Raw genomic sequence first — 13,130 nt, forward strand, 5'->3', positions numbered from 1 at the left:
TATCCCAGGTGTGTTACCTTTCTCGCAGGCCAGGTGAGCGAGGAGCGATATGGTCTGTATGGTTTTGCCCAGCCCCATCCCAGGTGTGTGCAGTGACTGTAGCCGTACCCAGGTGTACCCAGCTGTACCCAGGTGTATCCCATGGCTCTCAGGTGTATCTCAGGTGTGTCTCAGGTGTGTTACCTTTCTCGCAGGCCAGGTGAGCCAGCAGGGAAATGGTCTGTATGGTTTTGCCCAGCCCCATCCCAGGTGTATCCCATGGCTCTCAGGTGTATCCCAGGTGTGTTACCTTTCTCGCAGGCCAGGTGAGCCAGCAGCGATATGGTCTGTATGGTTTTTCCCAGCCCCATCCCAGGTGTACCCAGGTGTGTGCAGTGACTGTAGCTGTACCCAGCTGTACCCAGGTGTATGTTATGACTCTCAGGTGTGTCTCAGGTGTGTTACCTTTCTCGCAGGCCAGGTGAGCCAGCAGCGATATGGTCTGGATGGTTTTGCCCAGCCCCATCCCAGGTGTATCCCATGGCTCTCAGCCATACCCAGGTGTATCCCAGGTGTGCCCAGGTGTATCCCAGGTGTGTTACCTTTCTCGCAGGCCAGGTGAGCCAGCAGCGATATGGTCTGTATGGTTTTTCCCAGCCCCATCCCAGGTGTATCCCAGGTGTGTGCAGTGACTGTAGCTGTACCCAGGTGTACCCAGCTGTACCCAGGTGTATGTTATGACTCTCAGGTGTATCCCAGGTGTGTTACCTTTCTCGCAGGCCAGGTGAGCCAGCAGCGATATGGTCTGTATGGTTTTTCCCAGCCCCATCCCAGGTGTGTGCAGTGACTGTAGCCATACCCAGCCGTACCCAGGTGTATCCCATGGCTCCCAGCTGTACCCAGGTGTATCTCAGGTGCGTTACCTTTCTCGCAGGCCAGGTGAGCCAGCAGCGATATCGTCTGTATGGTTTTTCCCAGCCCCATCCCAGGTGTATCCCATGACTCTCAGGTGTATCCCAGCCATACCCAGGTGTATCCCATGGCTCCCAGCTGTACCCAGGTGTGCCCCCCAGGTGCGTTACCTTTCTCGCAGGCCAGGTGTGCCAGCAGGGAAATGGTCTGTATGGTTTTTCCCAGCCCCATCCCAGGTGTATCCCATGGCTCTCAGCCGTACCCAGGTGTATCCCATGGCTCTCAGCTGTACCCAGGTGTGTCTCAGGTGTGTCCCAGGTGCGTTACCTTTCTCGCAGGCCAGGTGAGCGAGGAGCGATATCGTCTGTATGGTTTTCCCCAGCCCCATCCCAGGTGTGTGCAGTGACTGTAGCCGTACCCAGGTGTATGTTATGACTCTCAGGTGTACCCAGGTGTACCCAGCTGTGCCCAGGTGTATCCCATGGCTCTCAGCTGTACTCAGGTGTGTATCCCAGGTGCGTTACCTTTCTCGCAGGCCAGGTGAGCCAGCAGCGATATGGTCTGTATGGTTTTTCCCAGCCCCATCCCAGGTGTGTGCAGTGACTGTAACCGTACCCAGCCATACCCAGGTGTATGTTATGACTCTCAGGTGTGCCCAGGTGCGTTACCTTTCTCGCAGGCCAGGTGAGCCAGCAGCGATATGGTCTGTATGGTTTTTCCCAGCCCCATCTCGTCGGCCAGGATCCCGTTCAGTTTTTTCTCGTACATGGTCACCAGCCAGTCCAGCCCGATGTGCTGGTACTCGCGCAGCGTGCCCCGCAGCAGGTGCGGGATCGGCGTCTTCACCTGCGCACAGGTGAGACACGCACAGGTGAGGCACAGGTGAGGCACAGGCGTGACATAGGTGTGACACAGGTGAGGCACAGAACCCCTGACGCAGGTGAGACACGCACAGGTGAGGCACAGGCGTGACATAGGTGTGGCACAGGTGAGGCACAGAAGCCCTGACACAGGTGAGGGACACGTGAGGCACTGGCGTGACATAGGTGTGACACAGGTGAGGCACAGAACCCCTGACGCAGCTGAGACAGGCACAGGTGAGGCACAGGTGAGACACAGGTGAGACACAGATGAGGCAGGCACAGGTGAGGCAGAGAACTCCTGACACAGGTGAAGCACAGGTGAGTGACAGAACCCCTGACACAGGTGAAGGGCACAGGTGAGACACAGAACCCCCCCAGGTGTGCCACAGGTGAGGGACAGAACCCCTGAAACAGGTGAGGCACAGGTGAGGCACAGGTGAGGCACAGAACCCCTGACACAGTTGAGTCAGGCACAGGTAAGGCACAGAACCCCCTCAGGTGTGTCACAGGTGAGTCAGTCCCAGGTGAGGCACAGGTACCCCCTCAGGTGTGGCACAGGTGAGGGACAGAACCCGACACAGGTGACTCCCAGGTGAGTCAGTCACACATGAGTCAGTGCCAGGTAAGACTCAGGTGAGACACAGGTGAGTCAGTCCCAGGTGACGCACAGGTGAGGAACAGAACCCCTGACACAGGTGAGGCACAGGTGGGTCAGTCTCAGGTGAGGCACAGGTACCCCCTCAGGTGTGTCGCAGGTGAGTGAGGCACACAGGTGAGGCTCAGGTGAGGCACAGAACCCCTGGCACAGGTGTGTCAGGCACAGGTGTGCCACAGGTGTGTCAGACCCAGGTGAGTGCCAGGTGTGGCATAGGTGAGTCAGTGCCAGGTGTGTCACAGGTGAGGCAGGCACAGGTGAGTCTCAGGTGTGTCACAGGTGTGTCACCTCAGGTGACCCTGCTCAGGTGTGATCTCTGTGTCTGACCCCGCTCTGCCTCACCTGTGCACACCTGCCCGCCCAGCTGTACCCAGCTGTACCCAGGTGTCCCCAGGTGTATCCCAGCTGTCCCCAGGTGTGTCTCAGGTGTGTCTCACCTGTGTGGTGGCCAGCGTGTACCCTTTGGGCTGCAGGCTCTGTGTGCCCAGCTGTACCCAGGTGTCCCCAGGTGTACCCAGGTGTACCCAGGTGTCCCCAGGTGTACCCAGGTGTATCCCAGCTGTCCCCAGCTGTCCCCAGGTGTGCTCAGGTGCCCCCAGGTGTATCTCACCTGTCCCCAGGTGTATCCCTCACCTGTGTGGTGGCCAGCGTGTACCCTTTGGGCTGCAGGCTCTGTGTGCCCAGCTGTACCCAGGTGTACCCAGCTGTATCCCAGGGGTACCCAGGTGTGTCTCACCTGTCCCCAGGTGTATCTCAGGTGTGTTTCTCACCTGTGTGGTGGCCAGCGTGTACCCTTTGGGCTGCAGGCTCTGTGTGCCCAGGTGTCCCCAGCTGTACCCAGGTGTCCCCAGGTGTATCTCAGGTGTATCCAGGTGTGTCTCACCTGTCCCCAGGTGTATCCAGGTGTGTCTCACCTGTCCCCAGGTGTGTCCCTCACCTGTGTGGTGGCCAGCGTGTACCCTTTGGGCTGCAGGCTCTGTGTGCCCAGGTGTATCCCAGCTGTACCCAGGTGTGTCCCAGGTGTATCCAGGTGTATCCAGGTGTATCCCAGGTGTGTTTCTCACCTGTGTGGTGGCCAGCGTGTACCCTTTGGGCTGCAGGCTCTGTGTGCCCAGCTGTACCCAGCTGTCCCCAGGTGTGCTCAGGTGTATCTCAGGTGTGTCTCACCTGTCCCCAGGTGTGTCTCAGGTGTATCCCTCACCTGTGTGGTGGCCAGCGTGTACCCTTTGGGCTGCAGGCTCTGTGTGCCCAGGTGTCCCCAGGTGTACCCCAGCTGTCCCCAGCTGTCCCCAGGTGTATCCAGGTGTTTCTCACCTGTCCCCAGGTGTATCTCAGGTGTATCTCAGGTGTGTCCCTCACCTGTGTGGTGGCCAGCGTGTACCCTTTGGGCTGCAGGCTCTGTGTCCCCAGGTGTATCCCAGCTGTCCCCAGGTGTATCCCAGCTGTCCCCAGCTGTCCCCAGGTGTATCTCACCTGTCCCCAGGTGTGTTTCTCACCTGTGTGGTGGCCAGCGTGTACCCTTTGGGCTGCAGGCTCTGTGTCCCCAGGTGTATCCCAGGTGTATCTCACCTGTCCCCAGCTGTCCCCAGGTGTATCCCAGGTGTGTCTCACCTGTCCCCAGGTGTGTCTCTCACCTGTGTGGTGGCCAGCGTGTACCCTTTGGGCTGCAGGCTCTGTGTGCCCAGCTGTCCCCAGGTGTACCCAGCTGTCCCCAGGTGTATCTCAGGTGTACCCAGCTGTCCCCAGGTGTGTCTCACCTGTGCCCAGGTGTGTTTCTCACCTGTGTGGTGGCCAGCGTGTACCCTTTGGGCTGCAGGCTCTGTGTGCCCAGCTGTACCCAGGTGTATCCCAGCTGTCCCCAGCTGTCCCCAGCTGTACCCAGGTGTGCTCAGGTGTGTCTCAGGTGTGTTTCTCACCTGTGTGGTGGCCAGCGTGTACCCTTTGGGCTGCAGGCTCTGTGTGCCCAGCTGTACCCAGGTGTATCCCAGCTGTACCCAGGTGTATCCCAGCTGTCCCCAGGTGTCCCCAGGTGTGTCTCACCTGTCCCCAGGTGTGTTTCTCACCTGTGTGGTGGCCAGCGTGTACCCTTTGGGCTGCAGGCTCTGTGTGCCCAGCTGTACCCAGGTGTACCCAGGTGTATCCCAGCTGTCCCCAGGTGTACCCCAGGTGTCTCTCACCTGTCCCCAGGTGTATCCAGGTGTGTTTCTCACCTGTGTGGTGGCCAGCGTGTACCCTTTGGGCTGCAGGCTCTCCGCCGCCGCCGCGATGTCGCTGATTTCCTTCTTGGGGGCGGGGCCCGCGGGCGCCTCGGGAGCCGCGGCCGCCGGGCTCACCTGGGCAGGTGTGGGCGGGGCGGCCACGCCCCCGGCCCCGCCCGGCTCACCCGGAGCCCCGGCCCCGCCCTCCTGCCCCTCCCCCTCCTCCTCCTCCTCCTCGTCGTCGGCTTCTTCATCATCGTCATCGTCGTCATCATCATCATCATCATCGTCATCGTCATCGTCGCTGCCAGGTGAGTCTGGAACGGACAGGTGAGGTCAGGGCAGGGGCGGGGGGCACCTGAGGGGGGTGGGGATGCCTGGGAGGGGGTTGGAGAACACCTGGGCAGGTACAGACACACCTGGGCAGGTACAGGCACACCTGGGATGGGGTTAGAGCACACCTGGGCAGGTACAGGCACACCTGGGCAGGTACAGACACACCTGGGATGGGGTTAGAGCACACCTGGACAGGTCCCTGTCACACCTGGCCAGGGTCATGGTCACAGTCACACCTGAATGTGTCCCTGTCACACCTGGACAGGTACAATCACAGTCCCACCTGGACAGGTACAGGCACACCTCGACAATCACAGTCACACCTGGACAGTCCCAGTCACACCTGTGCAGGTCCCTGTCACACCTGGACAGGTACAGTCCCAGTCCCACCTGTGCAGGTACAGACACACCTGGACAGTCCCAGTCCCACCTGTGCAGGTCCCTGTCACACCTGTGCAGGTCCAGTCACACCTGGGAGGGGTTTAGAGCACACCTGGACAGTCCCAGTCCCACCTGTGCAGGTCCCGTCACACCTGGACAGGGTCACAGTCACAGTCACACCTTAATGGGTCCCTGTCACACCTGGACAGGTACAGGCACACCTGGACAATCACAGTCACACCTGTGCAGGTACAGTCACACCTGTGCAGGGTCCCAGTCCCACCTGGACAGGCCCAGTCCCACCTGTGCAGGGTCCCAGTCCCACCTGTGCAGGTACAGTCCCACCTGTGCAGTCCCAGTCCCACCTGTGCAGGGTCCCAGTCACACCTGGACAGGTCCCAGTCCCATCTGTGCAGGTACAGTCACACCTGGACAGTCCCAGTCCCACCTGTGCAGGTACAGACACACCTGGACAGGGTCCCAGTCACACCTGTGCAGGTCCAGTCCCACCTGTGCAGGTACAGTCACACCTGTGCAGGGTCCCAGTCCCACCTGTGCAGGGTCCCAGTCCCATCTGTGCAGGTCCCTGTCACACCTGGACAGTCCCAGTCCCACCTGTGCAGGTACAATCACACCTGGACAGGTCCCTGTCCCACCTGGACAGTCCCTGTCACACCTGTGCAGGTACAATCCCAGTCCCACCTGTGCAGGTACAGTCCCACCTGTCCAGTTCCAGTCCCACCTGTGCAGGTACAGACACAGTCACACCTGTGCAGGGTCCCAGTCACACCTGGACAGTCCCTGTCACACCTGTGCAGGTACAGTCACACCTGTGCGGGGTCCCAGTCACACCTGGACAGGTACAGACACACCTGGACAGTCCCAGTCCCACCTGTGCAGGTACAATCACACCTGTGCAGGTACAGTCACACCTGGACAGTCCCAGTCCCACCTGTGTAGGTCCCTGTCACACCTGGACAGGTCCCAGTCACACCTGTGCAGGTCCCAGTCACACCTGGACAGTCCCAGTCCCACCTGTGCAGGTACAGTCACACCTGTGCAATCCCAGTCCCACCTGTGCAGGTCCCAGTCACACCTGGACAGTCCCAGTCCCACCTGTGCGGGGTCCCAGTCCCACCTGTGCAGGTCCCAGTCCCACCTGTGCAGTCCCAGTCCCACCTGTGCAGGTCCCAGTCCCACCTGTGCAGGTACAGTCACACCTGTGCGGGGTCCCAGTCCCACCTGTGCAGGTACAGGCACACCTGGACAGTCCCAGTCCCACCTGTGCAGGTCCCAGTCCCACCTGTGCAGGTCCCAGTCCCACCTGTGCAGTCCCAGTCCCACCTGTGCAGGTCCCAGTCCCACCTGTGCAGTCCCAGTCCCACCTGTGCAGGTACAGTCACACCTGTGCAGGTCCCAGTCCCACCTGTGCAGTCCCAGTCCCACCTGTGCAGGTACAGTCACACCTGGACAGTCCCAGTCCCACCTGTGCAGGTACAATCACACCTGTGCAGGTACAGTCACACCTGTCCAGTCCCAGTCCCACCTGTGCAGTCCCAGTCCCACCTGTGCAGGTACAATCACACCTGTGCAGGTCCCAGTCCCACCTGTGCAGGGTCCCTGTCACACCTGGGCAGGTCCCAGTCACAGTCACACCTGGGCAGGGTCCCAGTCACACCTGGACAGTCCCAGTCCCACCTGTGCAGGTACAGTCACACCTGTGCGGTCCCAGTCCCACCTGTGCAGGTACAGTCACCTGGACAGTCCCAGTCCCACCTGTGCAGGTACAATCACACCTGGACAGGTCCCAGTCCCACCTGTGCAGGTCCAGGTCCCAGTCCCACCTGTGCAGGTCCCAGTCCCACCTGTGCAGGTACAGACACACCTGGACAGTCCCTGTCCCACCTGTGCAGGTACAATCACAGTCACACCTGGACAGGTCCCTGTCACACCTGTGCAGGGTCCCAGTCCCACCTGTGCAGGGTCCCAGTCCCACCTGTGCAGGGTCCCAGTCCCACCTGTGCAGGTCCCAGTCCCACCTGTGCAGGTACAGTCACACCTGGACAGTCCCAGTCCCACCTGTGCAGGTACAGTCACACCTGGACAGTCCCAGTCCCACCTGTGCAGGTACAGTCCCACTTGTGCAGGGTCCCTGTCCCACCTGTGCAGGTCCCAGTCACACCTGGACAGTCCCAGTCACACCTGGACAGTCCCAGTCCCACCTGTGCAGGTACAATCCCAGTCCCACCTGTGCAGGTCCAGTCCCACCTGTGCTCACCTGAGCGGGTGCTGCTGGCGCCGGGGGCGGAGTCGCAGTCGGAGTCGGCGAAGGCGCCGCGGTAACGCTGGAGCAGCTCCTCCATGGGCAGCGCACCTGAAACACACCTGGGTCACACACCTGGGTCACACAGCTGGGGAACAGCTGGGGTTACAGCTAAAATACACCTGCAACACACCTGGGTCACACCTGGGTCACACACCTGGGTCACACACCTGGGTCACACACCTGGGTCACACCTGGGACACTTGGGGACACCTGGGGAACACCTGGGATACACCTGCAACACACCTGGGTCACACCTGGGTCACACCTGGGGGACAGCTGGGTCACACACCTGGGTCACAGCTGGGGGACACCTGAGATACACCTGGGGACACCTAAAATACACCTGCAACACACCTGGGTCACACCTGGGGAACACACCTGGGGACACCTGGGGACACCTGGGTCACACCTGGGGACACCTAAAATACACTTGGAACACACCTGGGGACACACCTGGGGGACAGCTGGGGGACAGCTGGGATACACCTGGGGACACCTAAAATACACCTGCAACACACCTGGGTCACACCTGGGGACACCTGGGGGACAGCTGGGGAACAGCTGGGTCACACCTGGGACACCTGAGATACACCTGGGGACACCTAAAATACACCTGAAACACACCTGGGTCACACACCTGGGGAACAGCTGGGGACACCTGGGGAACAGCTGGGGACACCTGGGGACACCTAAAATACACCTGGGGACACCTGGAACACACCTGGGGACACCTGGGGACACCTAAAATACACCGGGGACACCCCTGACATACACCTGGGACACACCTGGGTCACACCTGGGGGACAGCTGGGGACACACCTGGGGACACCTAAAATACACCTGGGGAACACACCTGGGGAACACCTGGGGACGCCTGGGGGGTCACACCTGGGGAACACCTGGGGAACAGCTGGGGACACCTGGGGACACCTGGGACACACCTGGGGACACCTAAAATACACCTGGGACACACCTGGGGACAACTGGGGACACCTGGGGGACACACCTGGGACACACCTGGGGACACCTGGGATACATGTGGGGACACCTAAAATACACCTGGGGACACCTAAAATACACCTGGAACACACCTGGGATACAGCTGGGGACACCTGGGGGGCACCTAAAATACACCTGAGGGCACCTGAGATACACCTGGGTCACACCTGGGGGCACCTGGGACACCTGGGGATGTTGGGATCATTTTTGGTAATTTTTGAGTATTTTTATGGGGTTTTTTTTTTTCGTATTTTGGGGTGATTTTCTGGATTTTGGCGTAATTTTGGGTAATTTTGGGTATTTTTAGGGGTTTTTTTTTCCAGCTTTTAGAGCGTTTTATTAATTTTGGACATTTTTCTGTATCTTTGGGTTGATTTTGGGGTTAATTTTGGGGTGATTTTGGGTATTTTCATGGGTTTTTTCCAGCTTTTAGAGCTTTTTTTTCCATTTTGTTCACTTTTCTGTATTTTGGGTTGATTTTGGGTGATTTTGGGGTAATTTTGGGGTGATTTTGGGTGATTTTGGGTGGTTTTGGGCACTCACCCTCCCTGGCCAGGTCGTCCAGATCCTGCTCAGGATTTTGGGGTAAATTTTGGGTATTTTAGGTGAATTTTGGGCATTTTTCTGTATTTTGGGTTAATTTGGGGTAATTTTGGGGTAATTTTGGGGTACATTTTGGGCATTTTATGGGTTTTTTCCAGCTTTTAGAGCGTTTTTTAAAAATTTTGTTCATTTTTCTGTATTTCAGGTTAATTTTGGGTTGATTTGGGGTAATTTGAGGTTTTTTAGTGCCAATTTTGGGTCATTTTGGGTTTTTTAGGGCCGATTTTGGATCATTTTGAGTTTTTTAAGGCCAAATTTTGGATCATTTGGGGTTTTTTTAAGGCTGATTTTGGGACATTTTGGGTTTTTTAGGGGCAGTTTTAGGTAATTTTGGGTATTTCTGGAGTATTTTTATGAGGTTTTTTTAAAATTTTGGGTGATTTTGGGTCACTCACCCTCCCTGGCCGGCTCATCCAGCTCCTGCTCAGGGTTTTGGGGTGATTTTGGACGATTTTGGGTCATTTCAGACTTAATTTCGGGTATTTTGATGGGATTTCTTTTGCATTTTGGGTTAATTTCGAGTTAATTTTGGGGCATTTTTCTATAAATTAAACAATTTTCTATAAATTTGGGTCTCTTACTCTCCCTGACCAGGTGGTTGAGCTCCTGGGCGGGGTTTTGGGGTATTTTGGGTCGATTTTGGGGTATTTTGGGGGTACTTTCATGGGGTTTTTTTGCATTTTTGGATTTTTTCTGTATTTTGGGTGAATTTTGGGTGGATTTTGGGTTGATTTTGGGTGGTTTTGGGCACTCACCCTCCCTGGCCAGGTCGTCCAGCTCCTGCTGGTGATCGACGTCGCCCTCCAGGCGCTCCTGGGCCGCGATCGTGTCCTCCTCATCCTCACCTGCCCGGGGACACGGAAACGTCACCAGAAACGGCCAAAAATGGCACCAAAATGGGAAAAAATGAGAGAATAACGGGCAAAAATGGCAAAAAATGGGAAAAAATGAGAGAAAAATGGCAGAAATGGCACAAAAATGGGAAAAAATGAGAGAATAACGGGCAAAAATGGCACAAAAATGGGAAAAAAAGAGAGAAAAATGGGCAAAAATGGCACAAAAATGGGAAAAAATGAGAGAAAAATGGGCAGAAATGGCACAAAATGGGAAAAAATGAGAGAAAAACGGGCAAAAATGGCACAAAATGGGAAAAAATGAGAGAAAAATGGGCAGAAATGGCAAAAAATGAGAGAAAAATGGGCAAAAATGGCACAAAATGGGGAAAATGAGAGAAAAATGGGTAAAAATGGCACAAAATGGGAAAAAAGAGAGAAAAATGGGCAGAAATGGCACAAAAATGGGAAAAAATGAGAGAAAAATGGGCAGAAATGGCACAAAATGGGAAAAATGAGAGAAAAATGGGCAAAAATGGCACAAAATGGGGAAAAATGAGAGAAAAATGGGCAAAAATGGCACAAAAATGGGAAAAAATGAGAGAAAAATGGGAAAAAATGAGAGAAAAATGGGAAAAATGAGAGAAAAATGGGCAAAAATGGCACAAAAATGGGAAAAAATGAGAGAATAACGGGCAGAAATGGCACAAAATGGGAAAAAATGAGAGAAAAACGGCAAAAATGGCACAAAATGGGAAAAAATGAGAGAAAAATGGCACAAAATGGCACTAAATGAGACTAAAATGGCACAAAATGGCACCAAAAATGGCACAAAATGGCAAAAAAATGAGAGCAAAATGGGGGGAAATGGCACAAAAAGGCACCAAAAATGGCACCAAAAATGGCACAAAAATGGCACAAAATGGCAAAAAATGAGAGAAAAATGGGCAGAAATGGAACAAAATGGCACCAAAAATGACACCAAAATTGGCACAAAATGAGAGAAAAGGCCCCAAAATGGCCAAAAAGGCCAAAGTGGCAGAAAATGACAAAAAATTGGCCTGAAATGGCACCAAATGAGACCAAAATGGCCAAAACCGGCCCCAAAACGGTAAAAAAATGGCACCAAAATGGCCAAAAATGGCACCAAATTGCAGGAAATTGAACCAAAATGGTCAAAAATGGTGGGAAATGGCACCAAAATGGCCAAAAATGGCACAAAATGACAAAATATTGGCCTCAAATGGCACCAAAATGGCAGAAAATGGCACCAAATTGAGGCAAATTGGACCAAAATGGTCCAAAATGGTGGAAAATGGCACCAAATGGAGCAAAAATGGCACCAAATTACAGGAAATTGAACAAAAATGGCCAAAAATGGCCCCAAAATGGCCAAAAAGGCCAAAAATGGCACCAAAGTGACAGAAAATGACAAAAAATTGGCACCAAATGGCACCAAAATGGCACCAAAGTGACAGAAAATGACAAAAAATTGGCACCAAATGGCACCAAAATGGCACCAAAGTGACAGAAAATGACAAAAAATTGGCACCAAATGAGACCAAAATGGCCAAAACCGGCCCCAAAATGGTAAAAAGATTGGCACCCAATTGGAAGAAAATGGCACCAAAATGGCCAAAAATGGCAGCAAATTGGAAGAAAATGGCACCAAAATGGCCAAAAATGGCAGCAAATTGCAGGAAATGGAACCAAAATGGCCCAAACTGGCCCCAAATGGCCCCAAATTGACCCAACCCAGGTCTCACCTTCCTCCTCCTCAGCCTCGAACTCCTCGTCCTCCTCACGGGGGCCCCAGGGTGGGGGAGGGTCCCGGCCCCGCCTCAGAACCTGGGGGGAGGGGACAGCAAAAAAATTCCCAAAAATATCCCAGAAAAAATCCCCCAAAAAATCCCCAAAAAAACCCAAAAAAATCCAAAGAATCCCCAAAAAAACCCAAAAAATTCCCGAAAAAATCCCAAAAAAAACCCCAAAAAACCCAAAAAATCCCCCAAAAAATAAAAAAAAAAAACCAAAAAATCCCAGAAAAATCCCAGAAAAAATCCCAGAAAAATCCCAGAAAAAATCCCAGAAAAAATCCCAAAAAATCCCAGAAAAACCAAAAAAAATCCCAGAAAAAAACACCCAAAAAAATCCCCCAAAAAAACCGCAAAAAATCCAAAAAAATCCCCCCAAAAATCCCCAAAAAATACCAGAAAAAAACCCCCAAAAAAATCCCAGAAAAATCCCCGAAAAATCCCAGAAAAAATCCCCAAAAAAATCCCCGAAAAAATCCCAGAAAAAATCCCAAAAAATCCCAAAAAAAACCCAAAAAAACCCAAAAAATCCCCAAGAAAATCCCAGAAAAAATCCCAAAAAAATCCCCCCAAAAAATCCCCAAAAACATCCCCAAAAAATCCCCAAAAAAATCCCCCCAAAAATATCAGAAAAAAACCCCAAAAATAATCCCAAAAAAATCCCCAAAAAATCCCCAAAAAATCCCAGAAAAAATCCCAAAAAATCCCAAAAGAACCCAAAAAACCCCAAAGAATCCCAAAAAAATCCCAAAAAAATCCCAAAAATCCCAGAAAAATCCCCAAAAAATCCCAGCAAAAAACCCCAAAAATAACACCCAAAAAAATCCCAAAAAAACCCAAAAAAACCCAAAAAATCCCAGAAAAAAACCCAAAAAATCCCAAAAAAATCCCCCAAAAAATCCCAGAAAAAATCCCAAAAATCCCAGAAAAATCCCCAAGAAAATCCCAGAAAAAATCCCAAAAAAACCCCAAAAAATCCCAAAAATCCCAGAAAAATCCCCAAAAAAATCCCCAAAAAAACGCCCAAAAAAAATCCCCCAAAAAATAAAAAAAAAAATCCCAGAAAAATCCCAAAAAAACCCCAAAAAATCCCAGAAAAATCCCCGAAAAAATCCCAGAAAAAAACCTAAAAATCCCCGAAAAAATCCCAAAAAATCCAAAAACATCCCAAAAAATCCCCGAAAAAATCCCAAAAAAACCCCAAAAAATCCAAAAGAAACCCAAAGAAAAT

The 13,130-nt window shown here is 53.3% G+C and overlaps 1 protein-coding gene across 1 annotated transcript in view; it reads right to left on the bottom strand.

The window, feature by feature from the left end:
- LOC129134508 (helicase SRCAP-like) overlaps nucleotides 1-13,130 on the bottom strand; it is a gene marked incomplete at its 3' end in the record, with an annotated part of 74,260 nt that overhangs the window by 39,682 nt on the left and 21,448 nt on the right. The window contains 5 exon segments of the mRNA XM_077173181.1: nucleotides 1,555-1,737; nucleotides 4,620-4,924; nucleotides 7,603-7,698; nucleotides 10,008-10,097; nucleotides 11,852-11,933. Coding sequence (XP_077029296.1) covers nucleotides 1,555-1,737; nucleotides 4,620-4,924; nucleotides 7,603-7,698; nucleotides 10,008-10,097; nucleotides 11,852-11,933 — 756 coding nt within the window.

Source organism: Agelaius phoeniceus, unplaced genomic scaffold (genome assembly GCF_051311805.1).
Source record: "Agelaius phoeniceus isolate bAgePho1 unplaced genomic scaffold, bAgePho1.hap1 Scaffold_346, whole genome shotgun sequence".
In the NCBI taxonomy this organism is placed as follows: domain Eukaryota; kingdom Metazoa; phylum Chordata; class Aves; order Passeriformes; family Icteridae; genus Agelaius; species Agelaius phoeniceus.